This window comes from Phalacrocorax aristotelis, chromosome 7 (genome assembly GCF_949628215.1).
Source record: "Phalacrocorax aristotelis chromosome 7, bGulAri2.1, whole genome shotgun sequence".
NCBI classification, from domain to species: domain Eukaryota; kingdom Metazoa; phylum Chordata; class Aves; order Suliformes; family Phalacrocoracidae; genus Phalacrocorax; species Phalacrocorax aristotelis.
In genome coordinates, this window is record NC_134282.1 from 23,899,158 (window position 1) to 23,917,988 (window position 18,831).

At 37.5% G+C, this 18,831-nt stretch overlaps 1 protein-coding gene across 1 annotated transcript; it reads left to right on the forward strand.

Moving 5' to 3' along the window:
- The first annotated feature begins 1,280 nt into the window (after positions 1-1,280).
- On the forward strand, positions 1,281-18,520 carry RBP1 (retinol binding protein 1). The gene is made up of 4 exons (XM_075099266.1): positions 1,281-1,362; positions 1,975-2,153; positions 14,938-15,039; positions 18,245-18,520. The coding sequence occupies exons 1-4, from the start codon at positions 1,290-1,292 to the stop codon at positions 18,296-18,298; spliced, it is 408 nt and encodes a 135-aa protein (XP_074955367.1). The 5' UTR covers positions 1,281-1,289; the 3' UTR covers positions 18,299-18,520.
- The last annotated feature ends 311 nt before the right edge of the window (positions 18,521-18,831 follow it).

The window sequence follows — 18,831 nt, forward strand, 5'->3', positions numbered from 1 at the left end:
TTGTAATTCTGTAATCCTACAGCCAGTTTTAGCATGAAGATGCCTTACTGTTCTGAAGCAGCAAAATAAAAAGAACCATATAACATTTCTTTATATAGATATATTTAAATATATATTACTGAACTTTGACTTTTTAGGACCCTGAATAACTTTTTGTGTTTTGGCAGTTTGGACAAGAGGCGGAAATAAATCTTTCTTTCATGCAAGCACTTAAAAATGCACACACCATTCATGTCACTTCTAAGCCTCCAGATTCACAAATGACAGGCAGTCCTCATCCCCAGATTTAAAGTGGGTTTCTTTGCTTCTCTGATCCAGAGTCTTCTATAAGAGTAAGCCATTGCCAAAGCACTGGATTAGATAACATATCCAAGAAGAACTTCAGCTGAACCATTTGAAAATACACAGTAGAAAAGAAATGAAAATAGCTAAGAGGCTGTCTCAGTATTTGAGCCCTAATGTTAGCCAGAAATTCTATTCTCTTGTATGTTGTTTGCCTATTCTTCTGATTAAGTCTATCTCGTTTTTGACAGAAGACATCTTCAAAGAATGTAGAATATCTATAAAGTTCTACTTGCGTGTTTCAATGTTGCTTAAATTAACTGAAAGCATGCATTCAGTAGTGATGTAGCATTTATCAATATACAGAATTAACCACTGCTGCTTAATATAAGTTTCCACCTAACTGGCCCTTTTTGAGCCTTCAGTTGGCCAAACAGCTTCCACTGGTAGTTCCCTAGAATTGAGGAGCTTGTGGAACAAGTTAAAGTAATGTCAGAAGCAAATTGCTTTCCCTGAAAGAGTCTGTCTGATCATTTTCTGAACAGAAGAAGGCAGAAAGTAGCTGGAACTTGTTCAAGGCAGAAGGATTCGCCTCAGAAAGCACATAGGATAAGCACTTCTAGAGCTTTGGCTAATATCCCAAACTAAAAGTTTTTTAAAAGTTTTTTTTTCTGAGTGGCACGAAAAATGAAGAGTTGTATGGTTGAAATGGGTCTCCAGATAATCAGTACCCTTACAGAAGTTATATGGAAGGTGAATGTTTCATTCTGTTTAAATCAAGCGATCCTGCTGTCATTAGAAATCTCAAAGGTTCAGCCTTGTGGAAGGATTTAAAAGCAACACTTCAACAATAATCGGATTAGAAGGACTTGCATAGCTACATGGTCTAAAAAAGAGATAAAAGAAACCAGAGTTCAAACTCACCACAAAGGCAGGCAGTGAGCTGTGTGGTGCAGAATCAACACACTTTTCTGAGACTGTGACTTTGACAATTACCTAAAGTAGGGATGCCTGCAGATTTCAATGGTTACTGGAAAATGGTCAGCAATGACAATTTTGAGGAGTATCTGAAAGCACTGGGTAAGGTTCCCTTTGAGTTTCTTTAATAAATAGTCAATAAATGCAACCTTAGGCTCTGCATGAATCTTTTTTCTTGTATAGTCATAAATCACGTTTTGTGAGTATTTTTTCAGAAATGCACTGTAAGAATTGCCTTATGCAAAACTGTTTTGTCTTAAGCAGCCTCTACTTTTTACCATCTCGAAGCTTACATTAACAGAGATTAAACTACATAGCTTGAAGAGGTAAGTGGCAGATTACAAACTTAAAAAAAAAAACCATAATTTGAAAAAGAGTAAAATTTTTATGTGTAAGAAAGAGACAATAATGTACTTAATGCAATTTTGTGTGTTTGCATTTGATGTAAAGTGCTAGTATTTCTACAGAAATATTGAAGGCCTTATTAACTGTCAAATACAAATGGCATTTTTTAGGATTCCACGTAATCAGAAAATCTAAACATTAACTTATTTAAGTTAAAAGAATTAGGTTACGGACTTTTTTATGTAGAGCAGGCTGGCCTGAAAGATCTGGACACTTACTTATCTTTGTTCGTTGTAGTTCTCTCAAGAGCTACAAGCTTATTTTTGTGGTAGACTTTTCTGGATTAAAATAATTCTTTTTCTTTTTCAGATGTGAATGTTGCTGTAAGAAAAATAGCAAACTTGCTAAAACCTGACAAAGAAATCCTTCAGAATGGGGATCATATGATCATTAAAACGCTAAGCACTTTTAGAAACTACATCATGGAATTTGATGTAGGAAAGGAGTTTGAGGAGGATTTAGCTGGGGTGGATGACCGCAAATGCATGGTAAGAATTAGAACTGCAACAACAGAGAAGAAAAAAAGACTATTAATAATGTGAGGCCTTTCACAGACCACAGCTGTTAACCATTTTGTGTGGCTATTCCTAAAATTATTTCTGTACTTCTCAGTTTGCCGAGATGTGCACACAGTTTTTAGCGTGCCTTTACATTAAAGGAACGCTAATTTTAATCAGGAGCACAAAACAATTTTATCAATGGATGAAAGGTAACTTCAATGAAATATTACTCAGTTATACTGGGATATTTGTCAGTCAAAAAGACATTTAGGTTCAGACTTTCAGAATCTCTTCACTGAGTAATGTTTTACAGTAAAGGAGATACACGGGTTGCAGTCGGGCACTATCCGCCATGTGTAAGAATGACCAAGTGCTTAGAAATTGTAGCTTTTCATTCTTGTTCCTGTGCTCCTTCCTTCCTGGGTGTATTTATTAGAGCAGGTGCGTTAATTAGCCTCGTGGAACAGATCTTATTGTGATCAATAAGCAAACACTGAGGACTCTGCCTGTGAGGTCTTTTTGCTTGCCAGAGGGAAAATATTTTCTAATTTATGACTGACAAATACCAATTAACAGGAAAAACTTGAGAATACCAAGTTCTTTCCTGTTAGTTTGAAAGCATGACACCTGCAATATCCTAAAGGGAAGTTGATAAGCAAAAGGAAATTTTCTCAGGAGGAACTATAGAGGAGAAATCACATAAAAGATAATTAATATGTTTCCATTCTTAGAGTGCCATTTAAAACTGATACAATTCCCTAACACTAGGATATGCAAATTTGCTTTTGCTCTAGTGATGGCAGGAAGGGAAAGATCACGAAGATCAGAAAAAAAGAATGGCTAGCTAGTGAGTGCCTCAACTAATCCTGTACTCCTTATTACAGAGGGTAGAAGCATGACAGAGTGCCGAATACAAAATTCACTGAAGGAAGCAATGTGTATTTATTTGTGTATAGGAAACTGCCCCAGTGCCATAATGCATTTTCGACTGCTGGAAGGCTCTTAATCAGGGTAATGAGGTCCAGATGCACTCAACAGTTACGAGCCCAAAGACAGACTTAGGTGGCTAAATTACTGTCAAAGATAGTGATGTTCAAAACATCTGCTCAAGCACTAAAATGCTGAAGTCCTCAGTGTTTGCGTCAGTGAGGTACTGGTTTGTGTGTGTACAGAACTGTCTTCACCTAAGCATTATCTCTACTTAAATACCATTTAGCTCCATCAAAAGGAGGACTAAAACGTCTTCTACATGGCAGAAAGAAGTAATTGCACTCTGAGGCTGTCCAGCACATACCTGCAATGAGTTCTTACAAAATGTGTCAGACAACCACAGTGCTGAAAAATCAGATTCAGAAGATGTGGAAATGTGGCCCTTGCCTAGTCCTGCTTTTGAAACACTGAATAGGTTGAACATGCAACTCTTCCTTTCCTAACAAATACCCTAAATATTTCGTTATTTCTAACAGGCCAAAATTCTCTACCCTATTTTGCTAAATAGAGTGATGGGCAAGAATTCAAAATGTTGAACCAGAAAGAAGATAGGGAAAGATTATTCTAGTCGCTACAACAGTTCTTTGATTCAGAGTGAAACCTAGTTCACCCCACTTCCAAGGGTTGCTTAAACATTCTATCTGTTGACTGTTTAGTGCAAAATGCTTACTCAGCCTTGGAGGCAGAAGGTACCAGCATCTTCTTGCCTTTTCCAAAAAAACCCCCAAGGGATAGTCACCAACCCTGACTGTTTTGTTAAGAATGACTTAGGCATGTAACGCCACAAAAACTTTCAGAAATCCTCCATGTCCCTTTATGGGCTCCAACAACAGATACCAACTGCAGCTGTACAGTTAAGATCACTCATCACTGGTTCTCTATTTGCCTTCTAGCGATGTATCATATTTTATAGTTCAATTTTCTTATTGAAGATTTCTTTTATACATGAGATCTCAGTTTTCTCAAAGGCAAAACAGTTCAAGAAACTGTCTTTCTGAAGCCACTTCATCCCAAATCTGATAAGCAGTGTGCCAGGCAAAACTTGCATTTGTTAAGCAACAAAATAATTCCGATGGTCCAGAAAGAGTCTTGTGAAAGAAGGGTCATAGAGGTGATATAAGAGATACTGGACCACTCCCTGAGTGATGTTATGAAGAAAGCCACCATAAAAGCAAAGGTTGAATATCATTCTTGGTGTTTTCTTTTCTCATCTATAGCTTGTGAAACTGCATGCCATAAATGGCTTAATCATTAATAGTCAACCTATGTAATGGGAGAGATTGTGAATCAATTATTGTTATTTACATTGTGGACTGAGCAGAGCACTGGGCAAGTTTGATCCAAATAGCTCAGTGTACGAGAAGTACAAAGTAACATGGATAAGACAAATTACATGTTAAACATTAATCTATATAGCAGAGCAATCATCAGACTAGCAGAAATAACCTTAGAAGAAAGTAATCCAATAGGTATAGATCATTTTTTCTTTTAATGAAGAATGTATCACCTAACTAGCGTTAACACATCAGTAAAAATAATATTAGCACAGTGAACAGGTTAGGTCTTCTGTATAATTCACTGAAACTGGGATCACCTTGTCAAACACATCTTTGAGTCAGTGAGGATAGAGTGTAACTCCAATAATTCCAAATCAATACTGTCTGTGATGAGTAAAGGCTAAAAAAGTTTTGCCAATACTTATTTTACAACTATGTTGAAGGTTTTACAGTAGGAATTGATACTCCTGTGATAGTATAGACCCCCTCCTTCATTCCAGTTAGGATTTTTTCATTTTTATAGTTGGTCACTCGTGGAAGCCTGTCTGAACTTTCTGGAACAGTGAGTAATTGAGCTGGATAAGCCTCAGCAGTTTCAGTTTGTCCTTTTTTTTGACCTCTAACTGTCGCTTTCTTGTATGCAACATGTTTTTAGATTATTCTGTTTTCTTAAGGGTTGTGTGTAATAGCAGTTGATGACATCAGTTCCTTTAAGGTTTTGTTTTTGTTGGAAAGTGAAAATTTGCTACTTTGGAATCTCAAGAAACTCAAAAGCCCTGCTAATTTAGTTAAAGATGCAATTTCCTTCTTCTGTAAAACCAAAGATGAGAATAGTTGACCACACAGATGTGTGGACACAGGAGAGATCACTAATCACAGTGCAAGGTACTTCCAAGAAGACAGTTGATATTCAGTGCATTCTAAGCGTTACTGAAACCGTGTGTGGAGCAAGCTGCAGCACAACCTGGTCTCTTAGGAAATGCAGACAAGACATCTGCATTCACTTAGCTCCATAGTGCTCATTGTTCTCCTGGAGCTTTCTCCCAGAGATCTGTTGTTCTAGATAAAAGTTAAATGACAGTTTCTCTGTTTGTTTGGCAATTTTGAGAAAGATGTGTTTCTGCAAGTTTAATCATAGTTAATATTTAGGGTTGTTAAAAACTTGGCGGTTTGAAGTGCAAAGGTAAAATGAAAGTTTACCTATTTGGGAACATCTTTTATTCTTTGCAAATGTTACAAGGTACACGTTAGGTGGTGTAGAAAGAAGTTTAGAACATTAGTGTTTTATTACATTATTTCTCGTGAAGTTTGAATTGAACCATTTGATAAAGTTTCTACTACTTTGAAAAGTTTGTTCATGGTTTTAATTGGTAGCGTATACCAGATGTATAGCGTACAAAGACAGAAATTTAAACTTAAATGGATAACTATGGCTTTGGTATTTCCTGAACTGAGTATTTGATCCTGCTGACTTCATTCTCAGTGAAGCTCCAACCCATAATGAAATTTCCTCAGTGTTAAAGATAAATTCTGTAATCTCTGGTTGGGATTAATTTAGTGAGCATCTCAGGTATTGCACTAACTATAAAACCTTGTTTCATGCACATAAACTTTATACTGTGGAAAAAATTTACTGTGCACAAAAGAGGCAAAACCTTATTGAAACAACAATTAATTGAAAAAAAATCTTTGAAAGTATGTCTCATTCATCACCAGATAATCTTGTGTCACTTTTTCACCATCAGTAATAAACAGCGAAGCTGAGGAAATAGCTTCAATGTGAAATACGTACCAGTAAACATAAGAACAGGGCAGGATCTGACACTAAGCAGAAAAGTTAGCCTTACGTACCTTCACAGTGTATTTGTTTAGTGCATCAGTCAAAAGTTTATTAAAAAGTTAACTTAAAAAACTTAAAGGCTGAAACGGAGGCTGAAGTTTCATGTTCCAAGTCTTTGCACCCAATGAATCAAAGCAGATTGAGAATGGGATAGCACAGCTGCAAAAATGACTTTCCTAGAATTTTTACTTTTTAATAATTTTCCTGCTAAAGTCAGAGAAAGTTTTCACATTATAATTTTTCTCTGCTGTTCAAGCATTTGAATTAGACTAAATTGCTTTATCTCACACTATCCAGAATTAATCTCTTTTCACAGCGACAAAGGGCAAGTATGTCCTTTTAAAAAAGACAAACTTTATCTGTTTAAAAAATCAAGGAAGAGTCTATGTTCTAAATATAGAACAGCGGAATTTCTTGGATAAGTGAAAACAGCACTAGTTGCATTAGAATTGAGTATTTGGCTAGGCAGCTGAAGGATGCTTCAGTAATTCAGAGCCTTGTGCTTTTTAGTGTAGTAATTTCTTACATTGAAGCAGGAAAGGAAATGACAATGACTGGGGACTGGTAAACAGATAAAACAGCAAGATATTGAACCTGAAGGTGGGAAATTGTACATATTAATCATTTAGTTAACCAAAACAGAATACAAGCAGAATATAGCCACAGATAAGCTATCAATTGGGTGTTCAGGGTTCCATTATTGGAATTAATATAACTTTTAGTCAAAGACTTGCTGGGGTGAGGTAGGGTAAGGGGGATTTGGGAGTTGTAGAATTCACTCATCAGATCTATCATACATCTTACCATATGAACTATCTTCCTGAAAATATATAGTTATGTAATGTTCAAGACAGCCACATAAGGATTGTTTATAGGCACCTGACCAGTCCTGCTGTCACACAAACCAGTGCTAGTTACCTGTGCCCTATCCTAGTGAAAGGAGTTAAGGTGTTTGAAAGTGTTCATGGCTCTGTTTTAAATAACAAACACGCCTAATGTGAAACTGATTCCTCTCTAGTTTCTATTCAGGAAAAATACAATGAATTTTAGTTGTTCTGGACGTAATTTGACTTATAGTGCTGCAAGGTCAGAATAAAGCCCTGTTATAAAATCACATGGCTCGTGAAGCTTCTTTAACCATTTAAGCAGGGTTCCTCTGTCCCACAAATGGAATTCACAGCTGTTAATCTAAAGTAGGTATTGGAATGAAGACTTTGCTGCCAGAAAAACAACCACCAACAACATTCCGGTACTTGGGAAAACCAGTACTTTCTGTGGGGATCCCCCACAGGGTGAGAAGACTCAAAATAAATTGTATCTGTCTAGTAAGATGCAAGATCAGCAATATGTCTTTACTTGGTCCCTCTGATGCAGCTATTTTGTTTCTTCACCTCTTCAAATGCTGTCCTTTTCTTTTTGGCTTGTAAGTATTTTCTCCTATACTTTGTTGGAGCAAGCATTGTTCTAGAATGCCGAATGCTGGGAGGTGTTCTTATGTCATTGCCTGTGTGTATATACTAGCCTTCTCTCAAATCTAGTGCCCTCTCTCTCTGCTGTACTGTAAGTTCCCCAGCTCCTCATTGGAATAATCTCTGACTTTTGGGGGGTTTTAATGTAAAGGAGGTAGTCTTCATGTCATTTTCTATTGATATTTCTGACCTTTCACAAACCGCTGTCCACAAGTGAGGAAGAACAGTCCTCCAGTCAACCCCTCTGAGGCTCCAGAGAACAGAGGGTCCACCCTTGGGTCTGTCTCAGGCTCTCTAAACTCCGGTTCATTCAGTCTCTGTACCTCAGTAAAGATGAGATGTTTCCTTTTTTCTGCCTTGTTTCACACGGCATGCTCTTTTGGCATTACTGCTTATTACCTGTAAGTGATATGTTCAGCACATTTACACAGTATTATCAAACGAGATCTCTAGGATCTTTTGCCATATAATTTGTCATTAACTTCAAATTTTGCGGTGCTGGATTCATGTCTAAAACCTGAGACTGATCAGAAGCTTTGAGCTAGTTATTCACAAAACCACTGCTAACGTAGTGAAGCTTTGCGGGGGAGTGGTTTTGGATGGGCTTAGCATTTCAGCTTTTTGTGAATCCTAAAAAGCACAGAGTTATGAATGCAGAAAGTGTAATGAGAAAGAACCAGTTGAAAACCTAAGAACCGGACCTACCAAATCTAATTTTGAATGACAAACCATTAGTGTTCTCTACAATTGCATCTTGCTAAAGTTACACAGAGAATAAATCAATTATACACATCAATTTAAACAATAAGTGCCTTAGTATCGATCCTGATCCTTGCACAAAGTGAATTGGATGTGCTGTTCTGTACTGTTTTTTTCTGGCATAGGATATACACAAGTCTTTGTATTTTTGTATTATTAGTATACAATTTTATTTCAGTAAGAAAAAAAAATCAGTCATTCCTAAGAAATAAAACATTATGCACTGACCAAAATATTGATTCTATTCCTCCACCCACATATTGTCACCTGCATACCCATGAACTTTGGCACATTTACTTTCCTACTCCCTGGAACATGTCTCTAGTTATTGCTTTCCTTCATTGCTCTTATGAGCGAGGATTCAAAATAAGGAGCTTGAACGTTTAAGATCTGATCCTATCTGACAGCAGCTTACCCTCTGATCTAAAATTTGTCAATTCCAGTCTTAAGCCCCTCTCCTAGCAATGGAGATGCTGACAGTCACAGAAGCAAAATACTGCTTCTACAGTGAACTTCAGTAAGCTTATCGGTCAGGTACAGAATGCCCACCTTTTAACCAGCTTGTCTTTCAATAACAATCTGAGCAAGTTTGTAATGGCATGAACGCATTTCAGAGTTCTGTAGCTATAGATACCTATTATGAGACATCACATCTGAGCAGCTGAGAAGTGAGTTGTATTGTACTACCAGCCGTTTCCTACGAGTTAACTTTAGGAGTTCTGTTGCTGCATGGCTAAAAACAGGAATGGTGAAGTGGGAGGTTAGAGTTTTAAGTGCTCCTTCAGGGTTGACCAGAAGTCAGTAAGGGAAGGAAAGGTTGGTATAGACTTCATCATTTGACCTAGCTACAGGATGGCTAAATACGTATAGCCTTTGTCCAGCAACAGTATCTGGAGTTAAAAGTCGAGGAATACTACCACTAATTTTTCTGTTGGGTTGTTGTTGTTTTCTCAGTAGTTTCCGTGTCGCCAGCCTGCCAGATGCAGATTTGACGACATAAAAGGAGTTACAGGATGGAGAGTTGACAGACCCTGGACATGGTTGTAGCCCTTCTGTTAGCAGTGTGCAGCATGCCTCCCACACAGAAGGTCATAGGTAGTGACTACAATATTACAGAATGACCCTTCACAGTTACATTAGATTTTGTCTGTGATACCCACATTAGTTTATTCCATCAGCACTTCATTGGATGAAAACTTCCCCTGCAGACTGCTTACCAGAGGTTTTTATATCTCTTTGATACTTAGTACAGATAAAAATGATTTATCCTGAGAGGGTATTAAATATCTTGTTGGATATATGGCCACGTTTGACCAAAAATTCTAGCATATTTTATTTGGTGTTATTTGTAAACATAATACAGGTCACAGCTCAAATTGGATTTTCCTGTGTCATCTGACCTAAACAATTACTTTCCATTGTTTAATCCTTCTTAAATCATAATTACAGTTGTAAAATGACTTGTCACTCTCATAAGCAGAGAATTACTGAACTGAGATGAAGCATGAAGTGTGTCGTGCAGTTTTAGAGCACTGCAGTAATTTGCCGCACCATAATGTAGAGGCAACGCTCTGAAGGGAAGTAGAAAAATAGAACTCATACTGCTGTGTTTCTCCTACAAACAGGAAATCAATAAGATATTTTTGGTGAAAGGTAGTAGTTGCAATTCATATTCATAAATGCAATGTGTTGAAAATCTGTGTAGCATTCACAAAAAATGTTCATGGACTTTTTTTTTTTTTTTAAGTTATTTTCTTTCCTTCACCTGTAAAATACATTATATATCCTCAGCTGCAGAGCACGTGATGCAAGTAAGCACACTAGGGAATGGCCAACATGGGGATAAGACACATTGTGCAGAGCCAGCTTCACATGTTTTTGCACTTAGACTTCACTGGGAAACGCAAAGTTGTCTGATAAAATAGTCTGATGACTATTTCAGAAAATTACAAGTCAGTATTTCTGGCTGTGGGTCAATATGACTTGCCACTAGAAGCTGGAAGTAATATCTGTTGTAATTCTGCAAGACTTCACTAATGTTTCTGCTTCTAGAGAAAATGCAAATACATAGTCAATAGATTGTTTTGGCTTTACTAGATATTTAATAATTACCCTACCTCATAACAGAAAACAGTAACGAGGAAAATTTAACTATCATTTCTTCTAGCTTTAATTTTCAGGAAGATGCTGTTGCTATGCACATGTATTTAGATCTTCATAACACAAAGAGATTAAATCACTAACAAAAGTATGTGAATGGCCAAGTAATCACAGAATCACAGAATGGGAGGGGTTGGAAGGGACCCCTGGAGATCATCTCGTCCAACCCCCCTGCTTCAGCAGGGACACCCAGAGCAGGGGGCACAGGAACACGTCCAGGTCAGTTTTTAATGTCTCTGGGGAAGGAGACTCCACACCCTCCCTGGGCAGCCTGTTCCACTGCTCTGTCACCCTCACAGGAAAGATGTTCTTCCTCATGTTTAGGTGGAATTTCCTGTGTTCCAACTTGTGCCCATTGCCCCTTGTCCTGTCATTGGGCACTTCTGAAAAGAGCCTAGTCCCATCATCCTGACACCCTCCCTTTAGATATTTATAAGCATTGATGAGATCCCTCCTCAGTCCTATCTTCTCCAGGTGAAACAAACCCAGGTCTCAGCCTTTCGTCATTAGGGAGATGCTGCAGTTCCCTGTTTTTCTTTGTAGCTCTCCACTGGACTTGCTCAATAATAAAAGGAGAATATCTAAGTACACCAAAAAAAGTGTAAGACTACAGAAATCATATTGTAAAACTAAAGAAAATAGGAACATTTTTTGTGTTCTCAGGTTTCAAAGGCTTCTTCACCTCCCAGAGGAGCTCCATTCTCTATTATTATACCTCAAGAACAAAGAGTATATAATCCAAAAGATGTGCAATATTGGTGGTTAGAATCTTTGCGAAAAATAAAATTGAGGCAAGACTCACTCTTATTTATCTCACTCTGTTAACTTTTCTTGTGCTTCTTCAGCATTTTTAATCACAATATCAACTCATCACATTAATCACTGTTTTCTATTGAAGTTTCCTACAGAATTACATGCATTTGACCTAGGAAGTATTTGTCTTAGGTTTAAGTATGATCAGGTAGTAAGCAAGCAAAACTTAAGCTTGTTTATGATGAACTACATTATATACTACCTGATAAATGAAGTCTTCCATTTATCCTATAAGTAGTACAAGATGCTCAGAAAGGCAGGATCCTTCGGTTTTAGAGAAATACATCTTCATCTAGTTGGCTCTGTTACCATCAAGAAACTGCAGCTTTCCAGTGTCCTCAAAAGTTTGTCTGCTTCTCCTCTTGCTTGTGGAGGAAGATGTAGAGTAGGAACTGTCTGCCTGGGGATGCTGTGCTCAGCAAACCCTGGCAAAGAGCTTCAGTCATTCCGGAGAGGGGACAGTAGCTCAGGCTCTGTAATCAGGCAAGCCTTAGGTAATGCTACTATCAAAATGGTGGTAAACAGGGTTAATTATAAAAGCCAACTTTTCTAAGAAAAGTTGCTTCACATAAAACGTAAAGCATTTATTTATCTTACAGTAAGTGTGTGCCAGGAGATGAAAACAGCAGCAACTAAAGGTTCAAACAGAACTGCCTTACTAGGCTATTCAAATGCTTGATTCCTAATTATGCAATGGTAATATCCTGGTCCAATCTTTAAAATAAATCTTTGCTCTTATATACAACAAAAGAGGTGATCTTTGCCAATTTACCCTACAGTGATATTTTTGGAATGTTATTATTATGTTCTGACTCAAATATTTGGAAATGTCCTCAGGCAAGCATTGCTTTATCTTAGCTGTTGGTGAAAGGTGGACTATTAGCAGCAGCCAGTGCACATATATAACAGCCATAGCAACTCAACCTCAACTAATACTCCATGTGAATCTCAGCGGAGATATTTGTAATGAAGAACTTATTTCAATCTGAGTTAAAAGAGAAGTTTCTGTCTTCTGTATTACTTATGTCTTTTATTATATGAGTTTGACCTAAAGAAAGAAACGATAAAAATGCTACTGATTAATCTTACTGTCATAAAGTCGTTGTTCCTGCTAACAAAGAAGAGGACATTATGTTCTTCTGCAATATATTCTGTCCTTTGTAACCTTCATAGCAAAATAGCCACATACAGAAATCAGAAACTGCATGGTTTACTCATAACCCTTCAGTACTTACATTTCTCAAAGGGAAGGCAGAGGATGATAACTGAGAATATTGGCTGACGAAACAGCGTGGTTAACAGTCTCTGGTATTATACTCTTTGTGGTTATCACCAAATTACCAAAAGCAATATCTAATCTTGACTGGAAAAACAAGAAAGCCAGAGAAAAGAGTGTCTTGTTTTCTGAGATGAAACCATTTTAATCACCTGTGGAGGCTGAAAAAGATAACATTTCCTTGTGCCGCTACAAACATTTCTCCCCCAAGTGTGCTAAGTTAGTGAATATTATCAAGACTAGTAACTTCCACAACTGACTTTGAACATTAGTAGTAACAATAAAGTTGGATCTTACTTTATCACGGTATATTGCCTTTGTATTTACATATAAACCCACAAAATTTAGCTATTAAGCTAGTCTAATGATTAAACTATACTGAGCTAATACTCAGTGGATAAAAATGAGTGCAGTTACAAGCAAAGTTGCATATACAAATGCTTCATTCCATAGTATCCCTCACATCTACAAGTCATCAGTAGAAATAATGTTCATTTTCTGATATATTCTTTTTTTAGAATCATCAGAAATTCTTAGATATGTCAACTTATAAATTAAACATTTTCACTTTGACTAGTATTGTTTGTTATCTTCTATCTCCATCTGGATGTCTACAGATTCAAAACAGATATGGAAGAGGATTTAAACTATGACGACTACATTAACTACAGCATTACCCAAATGTGTTGTTCCTTCTTGCATTAGCATTTTATACATTAAAAGGATACGGCTATTTAAAAATGTTATCTACTACTTGGTTTAAATCCGTCATTTTACAAGAGTGAACAGAAGAATTTTTGAATGCATTTTCCAAATTGGAGAGATTTTTAGCAAGGATACCCGAGTTTGTCTTTGAGAGACCCCATATGGTGCAAACAGACTACGTGGGATCAGTAACAATTCCTTACCTAGGCTATTCCATGCCTATGCTGGCACTCTTTCTAGTGATTAATTTTCCATGCTTGTTTAGTCCAAAGCTTGCCAGGGGTGGAGACTGCTGGCTGCAGTCATTTAAAGGTAGTGGCTATCATGGTTGTCATTTAAGAATTAATTGTTTGTGACAAAGAGAAAGTAAATAAATAGGGCTGCGTAGTTCTTGAGTGTTGGACTGGTTTTAGTTCCCAGAATGACAAATGTAGGCTGACTTCTTTTCTTAGAAACCACACAGGATGGATGCAGTAAGTTTTCCTTTAATGACAGATCAAAATTCATCTTCTCTCCATATTTGACTACTCATACAGGCAGTGGCTGAAGACTTTTACAAGGTAGACAGTCATTCCATATTTAGTCCTCAGATCCACTTCAAACAAGCTGGTTTAAAAGCCATATTGTCATATTGATGTTAAACTATCATCATGGAGCACAAATTGTCACTGCTCTTCCCCCTTCCTCTTTAAATATTTTACAGAGTATTGCTTCTCTTTATCTTAGGGAGACATGAAAGGCAAATTGTCAGTATAAGACTAACCAGGGTAACAAGCTGTAGGATGCACCCTCACACATTTAAGTAGTTTTATGAATCGAGTTCTACTGAACTACTCAAGACAGCACCAATATTCGCAGAAGTACTATGCTGAATCCTGCAACATCCTATACTCACTGGTCTTCTGCCAGTCCTGGCTGAAGTAGTTCTGCAGCTACAGTTACACAAAGCAGGATGCTGGCAAAGTTACCAATTTGCTGATACTTCCAAACCACTCTGCTCAATGGTGGAAGGCAGCTTAAGACATGGGGAAAAAGCAGCTCAGGATTTACAGGCCTTGCTCATCATAGCTGCCAGTAGGTGGGTCCTTTGTCAGGTAGAGCAGCTGGGGAATACTTACAGTGGAAAAAAACCCTGAATCTCAAGTTTTCAGCTCCTTTTCCAAATACAGTGTTAGTCTGCACATCCCTTCTGCTGCTGTATTTGTCAGCAGGGAGAGAGGACTATGCTCTTACACAATGGTTTTTATGAATTTTTTTCCTTGCATTTAAACAGCTTTATCTCATCCTTCCAGGTTTTAACAGGCAGCTGGGCAGTAACTCTCTATTTAAGCTCATTGTAATTATCCTAAGTGTTACAATACTGTACAATTATTCTTCTTATGAGATACATTAATGATCTATTATATTAGAAGTTTTGCTTTAGGGAAACTAATGAAAATATCAGAGAATACTACAGTAACACTGAACATGTCTGTTTTGTTAGACCACCGTATCCTGGGATGGAGATAAGCTTCTTTGTGTACAGAATGGAGAAAAAGAAGGTCGTGGTTGGACCCAGTGGATTGAAGGAGATGAAATGCACCTGGTGAGATCATATAACAGGTTTTAAATGCCGCTCTATTAAAATGATTAGATGTAATGCAGCAGGCTGTGTGCTATGTTATCTTGGCTTACTTTGACATAATTATGTACTAGTGCGGCATTTGACTTGTTTCTAAAGCAACAATTTCATTTGGAGCCATTATGCTTTTATGTCCCTTACAAAGACTGCCTGATTTCAAAGCAGTACTCTCTGTGTTAACTGTCTGTCCACACATACCAGTTTGAAATGTTTATACTGAGGAAGACATTTAACAGAATGTCTTTCATAGTCTGTGAAATATGCAGTATGGGGGCTGGTGAAATTTTGCATCCAACAATAAGCCAAAAGGGGGAAATACACCATTATTCTTTTAAAATAATTACAGGCCAGACTGCATTATAGTCTAGGGAACTAAAACAGCAATTAAGTTTTTGAAATGTCATGTTATTTCAGATCATCGTTTTTATCTTTCTAAGTTAACAGGACCTGAAAGAAGATGCCTATTCTTTGCTCCCATAGCTCTTCATAGCATCCTTGCTCTCTCATCAATGTGGGTAAAAGGCAATCTTCCTGCTGAGATAATAAAATCTAACCTCCATTTCTGTTCACTGTTGAGTACTATTAGCATTCAGCAGTCTAAATGGATGTTCTCTAAATATTCAGATCAGTAGCAGAGTTATGAAATCTTTGCAAAACTACCCCAAATCCCTTATTACTAAACACAATTTTCCCAGAAACCAGTTTGGGAAAGGAATGTATATGATGTATTTCTTGATATAATGTGGGTAGGGAGAAAGCTACTGTGTAAGTGATCACTTTATAGCTGAGGTCATGGGCTCACTGAAAGTAGGGGGAACCAATAAAGAGACTCCAGAATTTCCTGTGTGTACATATTCCCCCTATCTATACACAAACACAATAAAGTATTTCCACACTACCTCCCAGCTTCACAACAGTTGGTGCCATGACACCAAGCATCAGCCCCAAAAGGTTCTCTGCTGGCCAGCAGGTTGCAATTAGCCATACAATGTCTGGCCCAGAAGTTCAACTTACACTTTGCTGCACTCAATCATACACATATGTGCACTCATCTGCACATATACGAAGCAATAGCACTAGTTGCTTTTGGATTTCTCTGTATTGTCATCCTGGTTTCTGTCCCTTGACAGCTCCGCAGTCATTATCTGTTCCTATTTCCTGTCCCCAACACCAATTTCTTCAGCCCTGATTTCTGCTATCCTTACTCTGATTCGTACTGTAGCCATACAACCTAGCCATTGACCTCCAGGCCAGACCACTTTCTATACTTGACCCTGTCAAAAGTTTGATTTTAGAAGTCATAAATTCAGGTACCCCAAGGTAACCTGACTGATCTGAGACTGCTTTTTGAGAAGGCTGTGAAGAGTTCTGTATCATACCTGCCAGCTCATTGGCACTTGTGAAATTTATCACAGTCTGTCCCTCACATATAAAACAGTCAGTACAAAATTCCTTCATGCAAAGGAAGGAACTAAGTATTTTAGAGGCTAGTCCCCAATATTTCAATTTGATCACTTTCTGTATTTCATGAACTTCAAAAGATGTCCTCTTTATTTCTCTGAATCGTTGTTAATGTAACTCTCTCCATTAAACATACAGTAAGAGAGTCCCATTTAGTATCTTATTTTTGACCAGCTAAGATTACTCAGTCCTGTACTCTTGAATGTCCTTTGAAACAATGGGCAGTTACCTCTAAAAAACTGATACTTCGATAGCTTTATGATCCTATTGAACTTTACACAATGAGCCAAGTGTTAATTTAATTCTTTCCACAGTTCTGTAGAGAGTAGTACCACATCCTTTAATAGTTTATCGCCTCCTATTTTCTCCATTTCATTCTATGGTCTGTACTTCATAGTTCTTTTTCCTCCTTAGATTCTATTTTATGTGAGTGACTTATTTGACCATTCTCCATTTCCTTTTGAGTTTTATTGTCCTTTTCAGTTGTATTGATTGCTTCTGCTCTGTAGGTTTTTGTCACTGTCAGCAGACCTCTTAGCCCTTATTGCACACTCCTTCTTCCAGGTTACCTATATAGAAGTGAACAAAACAGGTCCTAACTAAAACCACTGTATCAGTCTGCTGCTTTCATCAATTCATCATGAAGCACTTTCTCTTACTAGGGACTAGCAACATATGCCAATAAGGTTATTGACTCAGTGTAAGGTTTTTTCATATGTCCTTTTATCAAAATCCCCCATAAGAAAATGTGCATAACTTCCCAGGAAACTCTGCCTCCTGTTTCCTCAAAATATTCTGACAGCATTATTAAAAAGTCTTGTCTTGAAATAGTAAGTACACCCCTTCTGCTACGTCATACAGAACCTTTGTCTTTATGTCCCTTAAGACTTTCCTCCCCTTTTTCTTCTTCTGCCAAAACCAGTCAACACATCCCCACACATACTGTGTGTACTTCTCAGGTCTAACTTAAATAGCTTCAGTAATGGAGAAGATTAAAGTGCATCTCCAGGGAGATTAGGTAAACAACAGTCGGCCTCACAAATCAGTGCCAAAGATGTAAACATCACTGCACCTGCTTATGCACCGTTCACAATGATCCAATGACTAGCAAGTAGGGATTTTTGAAGAGCTTTTACAGAACACAAAGGAACAGTAGACAGCATTTGGTGTCCGGTATGGTCAAGTTCAGTCAAAACTCACTGCTGTGCTGTGATTTATAGACCTAGATCAAACCTTCTGTACACAGCTACCTGCCCTTTTCTAGCCATGATCATTATGTTGCTATGGCGGGCTTTCCGCTGATTTCTGCTTTTGTTGGTTTGAACTACCAGTCATCAACATGCAGATTCAGAACTGGTTATTCAAATCCATCCCCAAATAACTTCTTTGTGTACCCAAAATAGAGAATGCCCATTTCAAAGACCTAAGCAGTTGCACACACTGCAAATAGAGAATAATGCGCCAGGAACTTACTTGGCCCTTTAAGATCTGAGATCCCAAAATAACTTCTCTTACTCCACCTTCACCAGAAAACAAAACCAAACCAGCTGGTTTCTTTTAGGATTAAAAATAGGCTAAAATGGGTACAAGCTACCCAATCTAATTTTATAGAAAATTGTGGATTCAAATTAAGCTAGACATACACATGAATGTATAGTGTACGTGTCCTATGTAAAAGTTGTATTTTTAAATTATTTTCTCTTCCTAGGAAATAAGAGTGTGTGGAGTCAAGTGTAAGCAGGTCTTTAAGAAGGTACAGTGAGCCTACTGCTGATACAGAAGTGAAGAACAGTAGAATTTACAGACTTACCGCCAAATCTCCAAATGCTAGTAATGAACACCATCAGTGATGAGACCAAACACAGAAATTAAGATCACGTTAGAACTGTGTAGTTAGAATAAAATATTTTTAACAAATCATTTTAAAGAAATAACTGCAAATAAAACTATTTTTAGAAATGCCAATTAAAGATACTAAACACTATAAATGTGTGCGTACCATAATTCTTGACTACACCAAGATAGGACTGTTTGATATAAAAGAGGATACTGGAGTTTAAGACCTTGTAAGCTAAGTTTTTTACTTACAATGGAAATCACCCTTCCATAGCCTTATCAGCGGGCCTTCAGGTAGTCTTCTTTTCAAATGCTGAATTGTAGTTGTGGGGACACAAATGAAAGCTGTAGTATGTGGCTTAGACTTAAACCCTGATTTCACTGAAACCAGTGAGAATTTTACCATCAGCTCCAACGGAGCAGTACTCACTGCAAGTATTCCACCAAAACCAAAAATCT